This window comes from Pyrus communis, chromosome 4 (genome assembly GCF_963583255.1).
Source record: "Pyrus communis chromosome 4, drPyrComm1.1, whole genome shotgun sequence".
Taxonomy (NCBI): domain Eukaryota; kingdom Viridiplantae; phylum Streptophyta; class Magnoliopsida; order Rosales; family Rosaceae; genus Pyrus; species Pyrus communis.
Genome location: NC_084806.1, coordinates 28889948 through 28910545, shown reverse-complemented (window position 1 = coordinate 28910545; position 20598 = coordinate 28889948). Strand labels below are relative to the sequence as shown.

Genomic DNA, 20598 nt, shown 5'->3' with positions numbered 1-20598 from the left:
GATGCCTTCCGCTTCAAGAGTTTTGCCACGTAGTGGGTCTTTAAGTAAACAACCTTTGTGAAGCCTCCATCGTTCTGCCATGTTTTTTTTTTTTTTTTTTTTTCAAAATGCATTGGGTTGCCTCCCAAGTAGCGCTTTCTTTTACGTCTTGCAGCCGGACGAAGAACCCAATCACTCCAGGATACGTTCACGAATCGGATGAGAACTCCGAGTCATAAACTAGTACCTAGAACAAGAAACAAAATAACATAAGAATCTGGAATAAAATAAAAACAAACGAAAATAAAACAATCCAAGGGATTAGCAAATTTTCTAATCCCCGGCAACGGCGCCAAAATTTGATGCGAGAATTATACGCGCATAAATTAAACCCTCTTTTCGTCAAATTGTAGTATATGTATAAGTAGGGATCGTTCTGGACCGGGGATTAGGAGGGATTGTTAATCACTTGGATTTGACTCAAAAAACGTAAAAACACAAAATAAATGTATTTCTAACTAAATTGACATTAAAGTAAAGGGGGATTTAAGTTTATACGAAAATTGAAATAACGAAACAAGTTAAATAAACTAGACAGAATGTAAATATGAAATTGATGGAATGGCATGAAGAAAAACTAGTTAGAGGGTTCCTTATCCACACATGAACATAAGCATATAATTTGACTCCCAGTTATGACTTCAACAAACGATGAATGACAATGCTCCAAGTTAATTAGGTCCGCTTAAATTAACCTTCAGATTTCCCTAGATTCATTGGATTGAATGGGATACGCATTACAACCAAATTATTCCTAATCAAAGTCTCTCACATGGAATACGCATGATAGAGACATTCAACAAAGATCATTAAGTTCAACGGAAATCATAAACATTGACTAGGCATTCATAACTATGGAATACGCATGTTAATCCAGCCTAGGGTTTACTAAACACAATCGTGACTAGCGATTTTTACCACTCATGAATATAAGTTCATAACGATTAGGTGAAACTCCCTTATATCCTAGCATCAAGTCTTAGGCATGCAAATTAAGTGTCGACCCTCAACCCACATACATAAACAAGTTCTTAATCAAAATAGAAAAGTAACCCACATCTAAAGTTCATGAATTCATAACTGGAGTAAATCAAATCATAACCAACATATGTCCATGGCTTCAAAATCGCCTCTAACTAAAAAGAAATTAGTTTCACATGTTTAACATAATTGAATAACAAGTTAAATTAAACATGAAAACAGAAACAAGAAAAGAAAGAACAAATGGATGGAATTGAATGGATGGAAAGTTAGCTACGGGGTTCATCTCCACATATGTTATACTTGCATAATAAAACGATTTCCAATTGCATTTCAACAAATCATTAATTCTCAACGCCCCGGGTCAATTAGGTCCGCTTAAATTAACCGTCAAGTTTTCCTTAAGTTAATGAATTGGATGGGTTAGCGCAACGCAATTCACAACATTCTCCAAAAGTCCTTTACGTGAAAAGCACAATAAAGATACAATCAAAGATCATTAAGCATCATGAAAACTTTAAGTGTTGACGAGGCATTCGTTACTATGGAATACGCATGAAACTTATGCCAAGAATTTATTTAACGCGATTGTTTATAAGCAACCTCCACTACTTGTGAATATAAGTTCGTAACTATTAGGTGAAACTCACTTATATTCTAGCGTCATATTGATGCATGAAAATTAAGCGCGTATTCTTAATAAACATTCATAAATAAGTTATCAATCAAACGGTTAAACAAATTGAACCACAACTTATGAAACGCAATTAGAATTAATCAAATCAAAATGCAAGCATAAACATATATTTCGAATCACCCCCTAGCTAAAGGGGGTTTAGTTTATTATAACTTTGAAATCAAAGAAATACCTAAACATTCCAACAACTCAAACTTGAATTGTATGAACGTTTAGGCACTCTTCTCTTCCATTCCTCATACGTACAAACAAAGAGAATTGAATTTAAACATTGAAATCAAAGAAACACCTAAACATTCCAACAACTCAAACTTGAATTGTATGAACGTTTAGGCACTCTTCTCTTCCTCGTTGTTGTAGCACAAGGTCTAAGGATAGTTTGATGGTGTGAATAGTTTGGGGAGTGGTGTTTGGATTAATAGGGAAATGGAAAAATGGTGTTTGGATTACAAGGGAACTCACGGCAAAGAGAAGGAATGGAAGTGTTTGTGGTGTGTTGTGTATGAAAATGAGATGTCCATGAATGAATGAATGCAAGGGTATTTATAGGAGTAGTGGAGGGAACATATGGCTATGTCATTTGTAGGTGAAGTAGGTGGATGTTGTAGGTGAAGTAGGTGGATGTTGTAGGTGAAGTAGGTGGATGATATGTTAAGTGATAAGTGATAAGTGATATGATATGTGGTTATGATATGATAAGTGGTTAAGTGGTGATGATAAGTGATAAGTGATTAAGTGATATGATATGTGGTGATGATAAGTGATAAGTGCATGTGGGTTAACTAATGAAGGAAATGCATGTGCAATGACAATGTGTTAGAATGGATGTGTGTTATGCATGGCATGATTGGGATTAGGAAAGGTTTAAATGTCCTAAAACTAAAGAGAACAAGGTTCCAACACTTTGGCTCCAATTAGGTCTTCAATTTCGTCCAACACTTTGGCTTCAAGCATAAGCTATCCGTCCTTAGCCCAAAAGTGCTCCAAAAGTCTCCAAAATGCATCTTTTTGCTCCTTTAGCCCTTTGGACCTACAAACACACGAAAATAGCTTAAAGTACTAAAATAACTAAAGAAACATAACGTAAATGTACGAGAACAAGCCATTTAAGTCGCATAAATATGCTCCTATCAAATACAAAGCAATAGTGATACACAGACGAGGATGCTTAAACTATTGGTCAGTAAAGCCTTCGAAGATGGCCATGTAGGCTAACCTCGACAGTTTCCCCTTAAGAATGTTCCATTACAAGTCGAGAAAGGATCCGCGCAGCTCTAACCAATTGACTTGGAAAAGAGAGGCGGATCAAGAAGTAGATCTGATGAACCCGACCAAGGAGTGGAAGCAATATCTGTCAATATGATCGAGATCCAAAAGATGATCGATTCGGCCTTAAAAAAAGGGCCAAAGTTCCCAAAGTTCATCCATCCATACCCGGCTTATGTAGAAAAGTTCGAATATCCTAAAGGCTTCAAGATCCTGGACTTTAATCTTTTCGCCGGAGAATCGTCCTCATCTTCGTTAGAACATGTAGCTCGATTCACTGCGCAATGTGGAGACGTTAATAGCGACTTCCATAAACTACGGTTATTCAACTTCTCACTAATGGGTTTAGTCTTTGCTTGGTATATTGACCTCCCACCGAACTCTGTCCAGAGTTGGGAGGAATTGGTCGAGAAGTTCCATGAACAATTCTATCAACCAGGGATGGAAATGTCTGTTTCGTCATTAGCTAGGATGGCTCAAGCTTCAAACGAATCACTAAAGGAATACTTAACAAGGTTCGAGTCGGCCAGAAATTGGTGCCGAGTACCTCTCCCTGAAGTTGAATTCGTCATAATCGCTTTAAATTACCTGGACGTGGAATATAAAAAGAAATTCCTGGGGGCAAATATCCGAGATATGTACGAACTTGCTCATCATGTTGAGCAGTATGATTATTTGCTCCGAGACGAAAAAATATCAAAGTCCCCATCCCGAGGAACGATATACAAGAATTCCACGGTCAACTACGCATTAGCCAAAAATGAGGATCCCCAATACGCTAGTGTGAACGCAGCTGAAATAGTGATAGATAAACCATACGTTTGCAAGGCATTAGCTTAAATTAGTCCCAAAGATGCCAAAACCCGCTCGGGCTTTGAAGAGATGATTAAAACATCAATAGTTTACACCTTTGATATCACCAAGGCCGATGCAATTTTCGACCAGTTGTTGGTAGCAAAGATCATAAAACTTCGGCCAGGACACAACATTCCTAAGGCCGAAGAATTGAAAGGCAAAACATATTGCAAGTACCATAATTCAAACAAACATGCTACCAATAATTGCGTCGTGTTCCATGATGCGATTCAAAGTTGGATCGAGAAGGGTAAGTTAAAATTTCCTGAGAAACAGATAGCGGTTGACGTTAATCTTTTCCCCTCGACGATAATTGGTATGGTGGATGCTCATCTCCCTAAAAGCAAAGGAAAAAGGAAGGCCGAATTCATCCCGGTACAACATGTCCGAAAGCAGGGTGGTCAGCCGAGACTCAAGATTGATTTATTTTCAAATGCACCACCCACAGAGGCTTCAGGGTCGGCCATGGTTGAATCCATGTCAGGTTCTAGTTCCGAAGAAACTGATGAATCAATGGTTTTGTGCGGCCGCTGTAAAACACAAAGTGAACCTAAAGAGAGAACACCCCCGGCTCCAACTTCATGTCCGCCGTCCATGGCCGCAGTGAAACCTCTGAAGGAACTCGGTGCCGACCAACAACGGTAAATGTTTGAGAGACTCAACCCACAAGTACAAGCAAAAGACCCAACCCCAGTCAGACAACATCTTGACGCGCCACCTAAGCCACGTGACCAACATTGGTACAGTTACAATTCTCCAACTAGCTTGTATACGGCATTAGCTAAGTCTCAAAAATGTCATCGCCAGCGGATAAATTGCATGGCTCGACGACAAGAATCACAAACTAATTTGACTACCCGGTGGTAGCCAAAAAAGGCAGCAGGAAGCGGCGACAACCGACCTACCCCAACCATTATGGCCAAATTACTTCAAGAGAACAAGGCAGTTGATCACGACTTTGAAACCACCATTGAAGAGTCCGAGAAACGCATCAAGCTCCTTCTTTGGCCCGGAGAGATGAAAGCTCATCTTGAGCATTTCAGACAAGAAGTCGAAAGTAAGCTTCCCCTGTTACCACCGTATGAACCGTTAATAAAAGTACAGCGCAATCCGCACCCTCAATTCCTTGGTGAATCCTTGGAGTACATGCAGGAATTTCATAAGAAATATTCCGCCAATGACTTGTACGGATTGCCCAAGGCATATCAGGAAGCCTTCGACCTAGCATTAACTTGCCCTGATGCTGAACAAATTATTCAGAAAACCACCGATCTGGCAATAAAAGTTAGGTTCCAGCATATACGTAAGGCTTGAGTCCTCGGTTTTAAGGTCGACCCATACACAGATATAGACACCACCAAGCTACCTTTCTCACGTGAAGACCTTCAGCACCTGCGATATCATTTCGAAGTCTTCTCGGCCGTGTCTCTTTTATGCCTTACGGCCAATGAGAAAAATCGTGTGGCGCGTTTAGATGCATATTTGGACACAAGGAACGCCTAATTCGCCTACGAAGAACGAGCCTGTAAAGCACTACAAGAACAAAATCACTCTTCGGCAATAAACAGGCTCAAGGACGATGACCAAAATGAAATAGGTTCAATCAACGCGCGCCAAGAGCAGGTACATACCGAGGTGATAAATAATCCGGTTGAAAACACTCCAAAGACTGATACCACATCTCCTAATCTGGAAGTCGACGACCAAGACCCGATGGGCCCTTCGGTCCTCGAGCACATGGAAATAAGCAAGGTCCATGTCCTCACGGCTGAATTTCAACCAAAAATCCACCAGTTAAATTTTTTGGATGGGGACGTGGTTGCTGAATAAGCGACATAAGTAGATTTCCTCGCTATCGAGGAAGATGAGGAAATCAGTAAAGGCGACAAACTTAAGATAGCCCTAGCAGAATTGTTCCCCCGCTCTCATTCTGTTAATCTCCAACATCTAAAGTCGTTATATGTCATGGCTCATATTGAAGGATACCTCATTTCCAAGGTGTTTGTCAACTGTGGAGCCACAATCAACATCATGCCGATCTCCATCATGAAGGCATTACGCTGCTCTAATGACAAGCTCATACCTTCAGGGGTTACGATGAGTAGCTTTATCGGCGACAAGTCTCAAACCCAAAAGAGTGCTCCCGTTAGAAGTCAGTGTTGCAGGTCGCAACCATATGACTGCATTGTTTATAATTGACTCAAAGATCAATTATAATGCATTGCTCGGTCGCGATTGGATCCATCAAACAAGTTGTATTCCTTCATCGCTGTACCAAGTTCTCATCTTTTGGGATGGTAAATCGGTCGTAGTCTATCCAGCCGATAATCAGCCGTTTGAAACTAACATGATTCAGGCTAGCGATTATGACGATCACGTCGACTACATCACCCTACAGGAAAACTGAGGACGGACGACCGAGTCAAATTTCAGTTCAGAAAACCATCAAGGTAGGCGCCGAGATTGTACAACAAGATTCGGAGAGACTTGGCTTGGCAGATCTAATTACCAACACCGACGACAGACGCCACCAAACAAGAAAGGCCTCGGGCCGCGGTTTCATCCACCATGGAACGTTTGTTGGCTCATTGGTATGCCATTGCCAAGCAACCACGCTCGGGCATAAACTTAATCGAATTTTTGGATGAAGTGGATAACGGCCCAGTTTTATCGTTAGACAAAGTTCAGGCCGCACCTGTCGAACTCGAAGAAATAAATGTTGGCACAGCCGATGAGCCTCGACCGTTGTTTATTAGTGCATTGTTGCCGCCTCCCATGAAGTTCGAGCTTAGCAAATTACTCAACGAGCTTAAAGATTGTTTCACATGGAATTATCATGAGATGCCAGGCCTCGACCGAAACCTTGTTGAACATGAGTTACGCATCAAAGTTGGTTGTAAGCCTATCCGACAAATCACCTGCCAGTTCTCGACCGAAGCACAGCTTGGCATAAAAGACGAATTAGTTCAGCTTTTGAAAGCTGGGTTTATTCGAACCGCTCAGTACGTCGAATGGTTAGCCAATATCATCCCGATGCTAAAGAAAAATGAGGCCCTACGCATTTACATTGATTTTTGTAAATTGAATCTGGCAACTCCCAAGGATGAATACACGATGCCGATCTTGGATTTATTAATTGATGCCGCAGCCAATCATGAAATGTTGTCCTTTATGGACGGCCATAGCGGCTACAACCAAATCTTTATCGCTGAGGCTAATGTTCACAAGACCACCTTCCATTGCCCGGGGCACCCGGCACATAGGAATGGGTCGTCATGCCATTCGGCCTTAACAATGCCGGCGCCACATACTAACGAGCTATGAATACGATATTCCATGATTTGATCATAACGGTCGTAGAAGTCTATATCGATGATGTAGTTGTAAAATTGAAAAGCCACCGAACGCATCTAGATGATCTTCGGCAAGCATTCATTCCTTCGTATGCGTCAGCGTAATCTAAAAATGAACCCGGCCAAATACGCTTTCGGTGTATCGGCCGGTAATTTCTTGGGTTTTCTTGTGCACCATCATGGCATCGAGGTTGACGAAAATAAAGCCCGCGCAATTATTAGCGCTCCACCCCCAAAACTTAAGGACTCTGATAAGTTTGAATGGCCTGAAGAACATCAAGCAGCTTTCACACAAATCAAGGTCTCTATTACCACGCCACCAGTGCTAGTACCGCCTCGCCGCGTTAAGCCTCTCAAACTATACATTTCGGCAGCCGACGAGTCCATCGGTTGCTTCTTTGCACAAGATAACGATGCTGGGCGTGAATAAGTTATCTTTTATCTCAGTCGAAATCTGAATTCGCCAGAGATCAATTATTCACCCGTCGAGAAACTTTGATTAGCTTTTTTTTTTTTTGCCGCATCAAAACTTCGGCATTACATGCTCCCATCAGTTACACAGGTCATTGCCCAAACAGATGTTATTCGTTACATGCTTACTCAGCCTATCGTAAAAGGCCGAATTGGGGAATGGACAATGGCATTATCAGAGTTTAGTTTACAGTATGTACCCCAAAAGGCCGTCAAATGACAAGCCCTAGTTGATTTTTTAGCCCAACACCCCTCTGCTTATGGATTTTGGGGCAGCGAAGTCGACATCGGCTTAGTCAAAACACGAGACAACTACTGGACGATGCATTTTGATGGTTCTAGCACCTCAACCTCGACTGGTGTTGGTATCACCATTTAATCCCTCGACCACTACCGATGGTAGTTCTCTCTCAAGTTAGATTTCGGCTGCACGAATAATCAGGCCAAGTATGAAGCTCTCATCATCGGCCTTCACGTCCTCCACGATTTAAGAGCAACCCGTGTCCTCGTCCTCGGTGATTCTGAACTAGTGATTAACTAACTAAACAGCATTTTTCGTTGCATGAGTTGTACTTTGACACCTTATCACATGGTCGCCACCTATTTGGTCGAGTCGTTTGAGAGAATTACATTTGAGCACATTTCACATGTTCGAAACACTGACGCAGACGAACTTGCCCAAATCGCCTCTGGAGCACAACTCACAAGGGGCAAGTTAGGCTAGGTAACACTTACAATCCTGCGATCTTACCCAGCCTTGGTCAATCAGTGAGTTCTCCGGCGCAAACATGTGATACGTACGCGAGTGATGTCTTTACCATCATTGCTAGAGCGAGGAGACCCTGTAGATGTATGCACCGTTGAAACAATGCCAGACGATTGGAGAACGACAATTATACGATATCTCGACAACCTTAGCGACAAACATGACCGCATAATGAGAGTATATGCCACAAACTACGAGTCGTATCAGAATGAGTTATATCGAAAGGGTGAGGATGGTTTGTTTGTTATTGTGCCTCGGCCCAGAAAAGGCTGCCCAAGCAATGGCCGAAGTACACGAAGGGATTTGTGGAGTTCACCAATCTAGACGTAAAATGCATTGGTTGCTCTGACGACACAGGTACTTCTGGCCGAGTATCTTGAAGGATTGCATTGAATACGCATGGGGATGCATACAGTGTTAGATTCACGGACCTATACAAAGAGCCCCGTCCGAATTACTCCACTCAGTTACCAAACCATGGCCGTTCAGAGGATGGGTAATGGACGTAATTGGCAAAATCATGCCATCTTCTGGAACAGCAAAACATGCGTGGATCTTAGTGGCAACCGACTATTTCACTAAGTCGGTAGAGGCAAAATCATACGCCGAATTAACAACCAAAAAAGTTTGCAATTTTGTAGAGGAAAATATTGTGACCAGATTCGACGTTCCAGAAACGATCATAACTGACAATGGCATAATCTTCACAGCCGACAGGTTTAAGGAATACATGGTGAATCTGAATATTCGACTTGAGCAGTCTACGCCGTATTACCTACAGGCGAATGGACAGGGCGAAACAAGCAATAAGGTATTGATCGGCATTCTTGAGAAAATGGTAAGAGAGGCCTGGGATGTGGCATTTAAAGCTAAATGAAGCATTATGGGCCTACCGAACTTCACCCCGATCCGCCACCGGAACAACTCTTTACGCGTTAACTTACGGACACGATGCTATGTTACCAATCGAGCTAAGTATAAATTCATTACGAGTGATCGAGCAAAGTAGTTTGTTTAGTGTCGAATACAGTCAAGCCATGAGACCAGAGTTAGAAGACTTGGAGGAAATTCAGCTTAACGCTTGTAATTTATTAGTAGCACAGAAGAAAATTGTCGAGCGATTTTATAATCGGCGCGTCAGACAAAAAACGTTGGTTTGGCAAACTGCGTTGCCCGTAGGGATTAAGGACCCCAGGTTCGGCAAATGAACGTCGAAATGGGAAGGACCGTTCATCGTCCACAAAGTTTTTGGCAATGAGGTATACCACCTTAAAGACCGAACTGGTTTAGTTTACAAATTACTAGTCAATGGGAAATTTTTAAAGAAGTATTATTCGGTCATGTGGGAGATGCGATAATAAAGTTTATTTTATAATAAGCTCGCAAAAACAAGTATACAAATACAGATAATCAATTCGTTTTCAGCTAAATATCCCTAAGGTGAGGAGGGAATGAGAGTTTCAAGGACAGCCTTCAATTCCAACCATCTCACCTCACTCATCGTGACCTCGGCTTGCCGATTCCTCTTATCCATCTTCAGCTGGTCGACTCGCCGCACACTAGCCGCGTATTCAGTTAGGCAGGACTTGCCGCCCGACTTGAAATCTCTCATAAACTCGGAAGCAACTGCTGACCTCCGACTTTGAAGTTTGACGATTTGACGATCGAGGTCGGCCAGCGCTTCTTTCTTCATCTTCAGCATGTCGACCCTTGGACGCAGAGCTTCTTAAACGACCATCGCAGCTTTCAAGTCGTCTTCGGCCTGGAGAGCTCTCTCAAAAATACCAAAATATTCTCGAGTTCGTTCCAGAATAAAATATGCTCGAGTGATGGCTTTGTTGCTCAATTGACCATCGGCTGTAAGATCGTTTAAATATGCCCCCACAGAGTCGAGGCCCTGCATTCAAGAATTTGTAATGCCGAAAAGGACAGCAGTTCCTACAGCTTGACAAGGGAATCTGGTTTGGCCGTTGACACAGAAGGTTTGGTCGCGGTCGTTGAAGAGCCAGCCACTCTCGATGTAGTCACGAAAAGGGTGTCAAACTCAACCTCCCACGAAGGCTATATATAAAAAAATTTGTAAGCAGAAGAAAATTATATGGAATGCGTAAGGGGATTTGCTTTAAACCTGTTGAGATGAGACTTCGGCCATGTCCTCTGGTTCATTGCTCGAACCCAGAGAGCTCAATGGCCGAGCCCAATATTTAAGGTTGCTCTTCAATTCACGCAGCCGATGGAGGTTATCCACGTTCGACGGCCACTGAGGTGGCCAGGAAATATAGATAACACCCCTCGGCGCGTAGAACTGTCGATGAAACGAATGATCGGGTACCTGACATTTAATATTTTCTAGGTTCAAATTTGTCGTAGTAAAATTAAACAAATAAGGGGATCGAGCCTTACAAAAGCTGAAGTGACCTCTTGGGGAGGAATGCCGAGGTTTTGATCCTGCAGATGGATCGGCGTCTCTGTCGTCACTTCAGGCTCTACGAGTGGCCTTTTCTCGCGGTCCGCTGCAGGAGAATCAATGGGGTTGGCCGCCTCAACCACATGAGGGGGATTTACAATAGGGCCTTTGGTTGGTCGAGGGCGGCTTGTCAACGGGGCTTCATCGTTTTCGTCATCCTGAAATCAAAGCCGTCAATACTTGTGAATTTGATGAGACAAAAGGAGTTACCAACAATAGAATCATACCACTTCCAAAACGATCATCGGTCGTTTGTTGGGAGTTGTCTCGACGGGTATGGCTATCTTCTCCAAAACAGGCGCAACGGTTGACTCTGAAGCTGCAGATGGAGTGACAATTGATCCAGCCACAACCCCAGGGATTGATGCAGCCAGTTGGTAGGATGACGTTGGCTATTGTTCTGTCAAGGCCTGGACAACCGGAAAGGGATGAGAGATACTAGGATCGGTCGCTCTCGTGGTCTGGCTGGAGATGACGTGAATCTCTCGTTCCCCTTTTTTTGCCAATTTCTTAACTCGTTTTAGAGGTCGATGAGCGTTATCTCCCGTCTCGGCATCTTGACGGAGTCGTTTGATCGGCGGGGTTTGCGCGGCGGTTTTAGTTTTCTTAGAGGAGGGGGCCAATTTTTTCTTGGCCGCAGCCGTGACAACCACGTCTGCTTGTTTCAATAAGTGACCACCTGAGGAAACGAAATCAAGTTAGTAAAATTGAGCAAGTAGTTGAAATATAAACGGAGAAATGATAATATACCTTCGGTCGTTTCTTTGGATTGGGCAGCATGAGCTTTTTTGGGTCAGTCGCCAAAGATTTTATTGACCACGTTTTTGGCCGAGACACCAAAGAAGTCCCGGGTATACTCTTCCCACCAGTCCGTAAAGGTGTCAATACCGAGAGATTCAGGAACGGTCGGTCGGAGTCAAAAATTTTTTACATCTTTCCTGAAACTCTTTTTCTGTATCTCTACACTCTTTCTTTGAGGAACCAGAGAGGCGTCCTCGACTTAAAAGGGAGCGAGAAGTAAGTAGGGGCATTGGGCAACCTTGGAGGTAGCCGAGCTGCCGGGCAGCAAAGTGGGGGTGATAGACCTCCCAACTGGCTCGGCGAGCACCGCAACCGAGGGGAAGGTTGCGTGTTAACATGAACAACCCCCAGTGTTGACGAAGATCAGCCTCTTCAGTCTCATCCTATGCTGATTTTGGAAGCCTAATCGAGGTGAGGTATTCTTGACGCTGACATATGAAGAATTCATCATCAGAAAGGACGTCTAAGTCGAAGAAGTGTTTAAAGACTTCATCGGCCTGGTGAGGAAGCAGCGATCAAGAAGCCAATTGAGGGCCGAGCGCTACGGTATACTGCAAGACAGAAACCTCTGGCCAGATTTGGAATACCCAGAGGGGTCCGTTCTGGTGCGGGTCGATCTTGTTGATGGTTGTTTCAGCCAGACAGCGAAGGAGATTGGCAAGAATAGCTGGACTGAGTACCAAGAAGTACCCATTAGCCAGAGCTTGAGCCACTGGCATATTTTTGACCAAGCACTTATTCGACTTGGTACAACAGATAAACTTGTTGTACCAGTAAAACATGAAGGCTTCGTGCTTGCCTTTCCGTAAACTCGCCTTCATGCGGCTAGAAAAATAGAGGATGAGGGTGTTGTAATTGAAAAAGTTCTTGTGAAACTTTTAAACTTCTTATTTTGAAGGTTCCTGACCTTCTCGGCTGAGCGTCTCAACGACACGGTCGTCAAATAGTGCTTTGAGGTCGAGGTTTGATGGGCACCCAGAAAGGGCAGCATCTATTGGGAGGCCAAATGGGGAAGTCCCAAGGATAACTGAGATATCAAGGATGGTGGGGCTGAGAGAGCCGAAAGGAAGGATCATGGTGTTGGTGGCCGAGCACCAGAAACTCAGAGCCGCCATAAGTAGTTCTTTATCCATAGTAATTTCTATAGTCGAGAGTTTGATGACGTCGTAAATACCAAGAGCCTCCCATTCTTTGCCGAAGAATTTTTCCATTCGTTCGACCCAGGCTGCCCAGGTCACAGTGGTTAAGGGCCAAGCTCCTTGGGGCCTTGCCAAGCACCACTTCGACTAATCGAACCCTAGCAGCAAGGGTGTCAGGCATTGGTCTTTGAGGAGGTTGGTGATGCACATTGGCACTCCGTCTTTAAAAAGTGGCCCTAGGATTTGATGAGTGGTATTTAAATCACTCTCGAAGCGCAATGTTTTGATGGCACTCCGGTCAATGAAATCCTTGCATTTGTTGCACTCGTCAGAGAGCTTTGAGATGAAAGATGCCATTGATGAAGATTCGAAGGTTCGCTTGGGTTTGAGGAAGGTTTTTGAGATGTGAGCTTGAGACTTTCTGGTTTTAAAAAAGCAGGAATGGTGAAAGGAGGTTCAAAGTTTCTGAAGGCGTAAAATGCAAATGAAGGAAATTCAAGTATTTATAGGCATTTCAAAAGGAAGATCAAACGTTTGATCTTCAAAAGCGTTTGATTTTTAAATTTTAGGGCGAAATCGACTTGGAAATCCTTAATCATTTTGGATATTTTGGGACTCTCCAAGGATAGGATCGAGGTTTCCGTGGTTTAAGGACATACGATTGCGTGCTGCGGTGGAATCAATGTATTAGTGTGGAAGAGATGTTTCGGCTGGCGCATGTTTTCGAGGATCATGATTGAGGACTGCTATGTTAATTAAGGGAGTGACACACGGCAAGACGTGTAGGAGAATTCGGATCGTGCTTCGTAAATGCGCTCGATGGATGGGACATGTAAGGCTTTTCGTTATCCCATGGTTATCTCGTAGAGTTCGCTTCTTCAAGGTCGAAATCGGTCAAGGATTCTTGGCCGATGACCTCAGAAGCGAGGGGGCAATGTTTGGGCCCAAAATAATATTATTGGACTGAGTATGGGTTATGTTTGGCCCAAAGCTTTTCTAAATATACTATGGGCTGCCTAGTGATCCTAGGCTGTTCAGCAAGGACGGTCGAGTCCTGTTGCAAAAAGGAATAGTTCGGATGAGCAAAGAGGTCGAAGAAGTCCTGATATAAGGGGTTCTAGTGTAATTTGGATTCTCGACCAGCAATGAATATGGCCTAAAAGAGGGGTGAGTTGAAAATCCTAATAAGGGTAGGATTGGTCGAAGTGGAGTTAGAAAAGAACAAGAAGTCCCAATCCAGATAGGATCTTGACTCGATCTCAAGGAGGATTTGGTGCTATAAATACAAGACATCATGCAACAATCAGGGACCCCCCCCCCCCCCCCCAATTCAACACACAATTGCCTTGCGCAATGCTCTCAAACAACTTGAGATTTTTCATTTTCTTTTTCCACCAACACATCTTCAATTTGGATAAACAGCACTGTGAAGGCAACCGGTGAACATCTTCAGTTTGGATAAATAGCACCGTCGCTGTAGAATTAGCCGACCGTGAGGCACCTTTAGTTTGGATAAACAGCACTGCGTCGAGGCCGACTGGTTACTTATCCAAGTCCCGGTCGAGAAAGGTTTCCGAATCCTTATTGGCAGAGGTCATCTTATTAGCCTTCTCAAGGAAGTAAGGTGTTACGAGTTACGACATTCGGCGTATTAAATTATACAATATATAATAATTTGCGTGGTTTATTTCAAATGAAAATTCCACAAAAGATACAATATAACAAAATATAAACAATTAATGAAATTGCATATAAAATCACAAATCATTGACTTGATTATGAAGATAAATGTTTGCAGTAACAATATCCAGAGATAAAAGAAATTGTACTTGTGTTTTTTATCCATTCAAACCCTAAAGCCCATTTTTAACATTTAATATGTACACCCAAACCCAAATCCATGGGCTAGGTCCAATTTTTTTCAACCCATGAGTGAGTGAACTCACTTATAAAGGAGACTTTCCAAAAGTGTATGGGCGATGTGGGACTCTGAGTCCCTCGCAAGTTCCAAATTCCAACATGCCCCCGCCACGGGTTGGACACTGGCAAGACACCAGTCAATGGGTTGGAAACACCTCCGATACGCCGCCAACAAGCGTTGAAAAATATATTGTGGCGATTTTTCAAATATTGAAACATTTGGGGCATTCGTACTGCGGGGGTGGAGACACCGGTTGGGGGGTGTATGTGGGATGGGCTTGTTGTGAGTGGAGAGGATGGTGGCTGGTTATAATGGGATGGAAGCCTGGTGGTATTTCAGTGAGGGAGACGGCATGTTTGGATAGCACAACAACATATGTTTGGCAAAAAGGATAAAGGCTAACTAGTTATGTGCGGGCTGATTTGGATAGCACAACAATACGTGTTTGGCAAAAAAGAATAAAAGCTGATAGTTCATTAAAAAAAAAAAAATTATTTTCTTTATTTTTACTAATTAATGAAACTTTCTTTGTTAACTAAAAAACGGTAAAAAGACAAAATTAGTCTTCTATCATAAAAAATAAATAAATAAATAAAATGATGGGTAATAATGTAATTTCACATGTCCAAATTTTACTGTTTTTTATTGAAGCCTCACCTATAGGTGATGTTAAAATACCTCGAATATTAATAAAAATAAAAATAAAAAAAATAAAAACCAAAAGCAAAAACCTCCACTCCCCCCACGTTCGCTTTCTCTCCCTCTCTCCTTCTCATTTTCTAAAAAAATGTGTTTATACACACAAAGTGTGTAAGCAAATGCTAGTATTTATAAATATAAATGATGATGTTATTTTTTGTTCATTTATTTGTTTCTCTCTCCATGTAGGATATGATTAATCAAACATAGAGGTAACCATATTTCATTGGGTAGTGCTCTCCACACATTCTTTTTTAACTCACACATTTATTTTAATTTTTTACTATCAGATCGAATGAAGTGAAAAAGATCAATAGATAAAAATTAACATGAGTGTATGAGAAGTAAAAAATGATGTGTATATAGCACTACTCATTTCATAGGAATCCTTATTAATTACAAATTCTTATACATCCATGTTTAATTATAAATTTGAAGTATTATTTTTAATATATATAATATTTATTATATTTTAATTATGGTGTCCTAGTCGTGTCCATGTTTTATTTTGAGATTTTCCGTGTCATCGTATCGCGTGTCACCGTATTCGTGTCCGTGTCCGTGCAATTTAGCCTATATATATATAGATACTTACGATTGAAATTATCTTGAAACATAACTGTCTAGCAGCAGTAGTTCTATATATATAGCTGCTTATGATCGAAATTATCTTATAATTTAACATCCAGTGGATAGTTGGCACATGTTTACATACGAACTTCTGACTTGACATTAAAACCCAAAAACACAAGGGCAACGAAAGCAAATATCAACTGTTGAGGTATGGTTGAATTGAGTCAAGTACTGCAAAGTATACACAGATAGGTAGGAACGCTTAAAATGATTAAAATTTACATTCGGCTGTTTCTTCTTGCAGTTATTTAGTATTACAGAATTATTGTTCTCACAAAAATTGTTCTTTATTATTTAAGGGTGGGAGAGCGCAAGATGCAGGCTTTTAGTTACTAGAAGTAGAAGTACTACACAAACTTATTTGACAACCATGCACGAAGCCATATTGTAAAGCTGCTATCAAATCCAATTTTAACATCTGCAATTTTCTCCTACAAAGCCAGTAATGTAAGCATAGGCTTATTGTCAGGATGCGGAACTACACTAGGACCAGACATGGCCCTGCCCCCCAGCAAGATTTCATAAGAGCCCATAAGCTTTAGTTCATGTTTCTATAATAATTGACAAATCAACTCTTCTAGTGGAGTGGCTTCCCCAATGCAAATTTTTGAATGGAACAACTTCATTTACCAATTCATAGTAATGTTTGTGGTCTAATTACACAATTAACATCGATAAACAACGGAAATATGCTATATGAACCTATTAATATCCAATAGTCAAAACAAATGACATTTCAAATAAAAGCTCCGTTTTCTGTATATGTTTTATTGTTCTATATTGAAAATGATTTCTACTAAAACTTGTATCATATATGGTTCTCTAGAAGAAAGGTAAAAAAATAACCTAGCATAATGATTTGAAAAAAAAAAAAAAAAAAAAAAGGGGTAATCTAAGAATAACATAAATGATATGTTTGTGAGTTATTATGCTAGAAGAATTCTTGGTCATCATAAATTAGAAGGGCAATAGAAACTTTATTAAAAATAGTTGTTCCCTAAAAATACACTTGGAAATGTTTTCTAAGAAAACCTGTGATAACTACTACTTCAAAACAAATTTAAATATTCTTCTATAACTCCTAGTACTTTCAAATTCTTCCTGTTAAACATCTGAAAATCTTCTCGAATACAAAATAATAAAAAATTATCAGAGAAAGAATCAATGATAAACAAACTCAATACGCGTATAGCTAGATAACTTAGTACCATATGGCATGCAAGTCATTACCTTCACATGGAAAAACCTAACTCATCGATGCCACAAGGCTGGAGGGAACCCATACATGCATCAAGACATCTGAGGATGGTATTAGAAAAGTTGAAAGGTAAAGCTGTTTTTGTAGTCTTTGTTAAATAGGTTATATAACCTATAAATGCAGATCATAGTAGTGCACCAGGGTGGCTCTTGATGGCCAACGCCAGGACTATGACCGGGACTTGTTGGCCGGAAGGCATCAGCGCCTGCAGATGACTCAATCCTCTTGTAGCAGTTTATAGTAAACGTCGCAGTTGAAGGAGGTTTTGGCTTGCTCAAGGATCCCTTATGGATGAAGACTGGAGGTCATATGCATAGTGGCCTTGATGCTTCTATCAAATCAAAGTTTTGCCCTAGAAGGAGGGCAACCGTAAGAAGGGTTATCACGAAGATACTGGTTGTCATTTATATGAAGGGATAGAGAATTGGAAAGCAGCAAAATACAGCGTGGAGCAATCACAAGCTATGCTAATTAGAGTGTTAAGTAGGTATTGAGGCTTAATTTGTTACAAGAGGCTGCGGCTATTTAACAAGTTTTGTAACGGTGGCATGTACAGGTGATAAATTTCTTTAGCTTCCAACTTGAATATAAGAGAAGGCTAGCTCCACATGGTGATGTTTGTTAGAAATTATTGTAATAATGAATATCAAAAGGAGAGATCATAGGAATAATTTCATACCAAAAATGGAAAAAGAATAAGTTCCAAAATTCGCAAGTTTAGAACTTCTTGACTTGATCATTTCTGTTCAAATTAAAGAAGTTTCTTACGGCCATTCATTGCAATGTAAATACAATATTATTAAGGAGGAAGCGGGAATTTTGATTAGACAACACCAACACCCCTTTGCTTTAACATTAATTAGTCTGTTTTTTTTTTTTAATATATATATGAAAGTAGCACACCAAAGTGGTGAAGCTTGTTGTTGGCGCATTTAACTGAAGAGTTTTAGAGAGAGAGGGCACATAAGCAAGAGAGACAATTTGGTGAATTTTTAGTATTTACACAATCACACTCCTAACCTAATTAGGAATGCAATACTCCCATTGAGTGTGTAAATACTCAAACAAAACGTCGCATCAGGTCTTCATTGGTGAAGTAAGTTCAGTTGATGAAGTCGTCGGCACAATGGGCGAATGCGAGTCTCAAATTAACAGACAGATGCATTGGTAATAAAACTTATATAAAACCTTGCTATGGTAAAACCTAATATGGGAGAAAATGTATAGACTAAGGGGTCACGTGAAAAGCATGCATAATGTCAAAACTCAACTTCTACACAACGAAAGTAGAAAAACCTCACAAGGGAATAACTAGCTCGAGATGGGTGCCTGGCTAAAACCTAGTTCAGTAGAAACCAAAATACAGTGGGAATAATGCTCATAACCATAGGGAAAAAGAGTATATTAAGATTAAGTAAGTATACTTCATGAAAAGATTAACCAAGTTGTCCTGGGACCAGATTTGCTTGACTTCCAATGTTCTGATGCTCTTGTTGCTGAGGTGAAAAAAAGAATTCCAGTGTAATGTGATTGGTGTTTTGTCCTTTTGATGTATCCCTTCTTAATCTTGTCAATACATGTTGCGTTGTCTTCATAAATCATTGTAGAGAAGTCAACAACGGAAGAAAGACTGCAGGTGCTTCAAATATGTTCCATTACTGCTCTCAGTAAGAAGCATTCACGAGTAACTTTGTGAAGGGTAAGAATCTGATCATGGTTCGAAGCCATTGCAACTAAGGTCTACTTGGTAAAGGCATAACCTGTTTGAGAACGTGCCTTGTGCGGGTTAAATAAGTAACCTGCATTAACATAATCGACAGGGCGAGAATCAACCCGAGGACCAAGGGGGATGACAACCCCTTTTGAGGATTCATATGGGTAGAAAAAGCCCAAATTTATCGTACCCTTGAGGTAGCGGAAAATGTCTTTAACAAAAGTCCAATTTCTACATGTGGGCACATTGTTGTACCTTGTCAAAAGATTCATTGTGAAGGTGATGTCTGGTCTAGTGCATTATGCTAAGTACAATAAAGCACCGATTGCACTCATGTATAGAACTTCAAGCTCCAAAACCTCTTCCTCATCCTTCTTAGGATGGAAATAATCTCATTTAGTTAGTGTCCGAACGACCATAGAAGTACTCGAAGGCTTCACTTTATCCTCATTAAAACAATACAACACCTTCTAGGTGTAGTTTAACTGATGTACTAGAATTCCATCCGAACAATGTTTGATCTCCAGGCAAAGACAGTTTCGAGCTTTCCCAAGATCATTCATCTCAAATTCTGATTTCAAGTGCATGACAATTTGCTTGAGCTCTTTGGGAGTCCCAATAAGATTCATGTCATCAACATAAACTGCAACAATAGCAAATCCAGAATATGACTTCTTAAGAAACATGCATGAGCATAGTTCATTGTTCACATAACCTTGATTTATCAAATACTCACTTAGGCAGTTATACCACATCCGTTCAGATTGTTCCAATCCATATAATGATCTCCTCAATCAAGTCGAGAGTGTGTTCCGAGGTCTAGAAGACTAGAACTATTTGATACAATCAATGTAAGTTTTTCTGGAACTTGCATATAGATTTCCGTATCAAGATCCCATAAAGATACGCAGTTACAACATCCATAAGCTGCATATTCTTTTTTTTTTTTTCTGGAAACTACCAAACTGATAAGGTGGCAGAAAGTTATAACATTCATTACGGGATATACACCTCATCGTAATCAATCCTAGGGGCTTGAGAGAAGCCTTGCGCTATAAGGCATGCCTTGTATTGCACTATTTCATTCTTTTCCTTACAAAAACCCACTTGTAGCCAATAGGCTTCAGATATGGAGGTGTTGGAGTTACAGACTCAAGCATCTTACGTTTCTCAAGTGAATCGAGCTCAGCTTGGATTGCTTGTTTCCAGTTTGCCTAATAAGTTCGGTTACACCCCACCCCTACTTATATGTATAATTCCAGGATTTTCCCAAAAAATTAATGGAATTATCAATTAAATCCTTAGCTTTTCACCCAATCAGGATTTGCTAGTGCTGTATTTTCTTTACCCTCAAACAACCACGTGGCAGCACCCCAACACTCCCCACGTTTCTCTCTTTGTCCCCTATCGTGACCCTTCTATCTCTCTCTCTCTCTCTCTCTTTCTCTCTCTCTCTCTCTCTCTCTCTCAAGTCTCATTCACTGCACTTCCTTCTCTCTCTCGAAACCCTATAATCTCTCTCTCCTTTTCTTTAATCT

The 20598-nt window shown here is 41.0% G+C and overlaps 1 protein-coding gene across 1 annotated transcript; it reads left to right on the top strand.

The window, feature by feature from the left end:
- Positions 1-7303: 7303 nt before the first annotated feature.
- On the top strand, positions 7304-7621 carry LOC137732951 (uncharacterized). Its single transcript, XM_068472185.1, has one exon. It carries the CDS (start codon positions 7304-7306, stop codon positions 7619-7621), a length of 318 nt encoding a protein of 105 aa, XP_068328286.1.
- The last annotated feature ends 12977 nt before the right edge of the window (positions 7622-20598 follow it).

What these genes read in the sequence shown, in the direction of transcription:
- LOC137732951 (XM_068472185.1), top strand. Translation starts at nt 7,304, where the DNA reads ATGAACCCGGCCAAATACGCTTTCGGTGTATCGGCCGGTAATTTCTTG.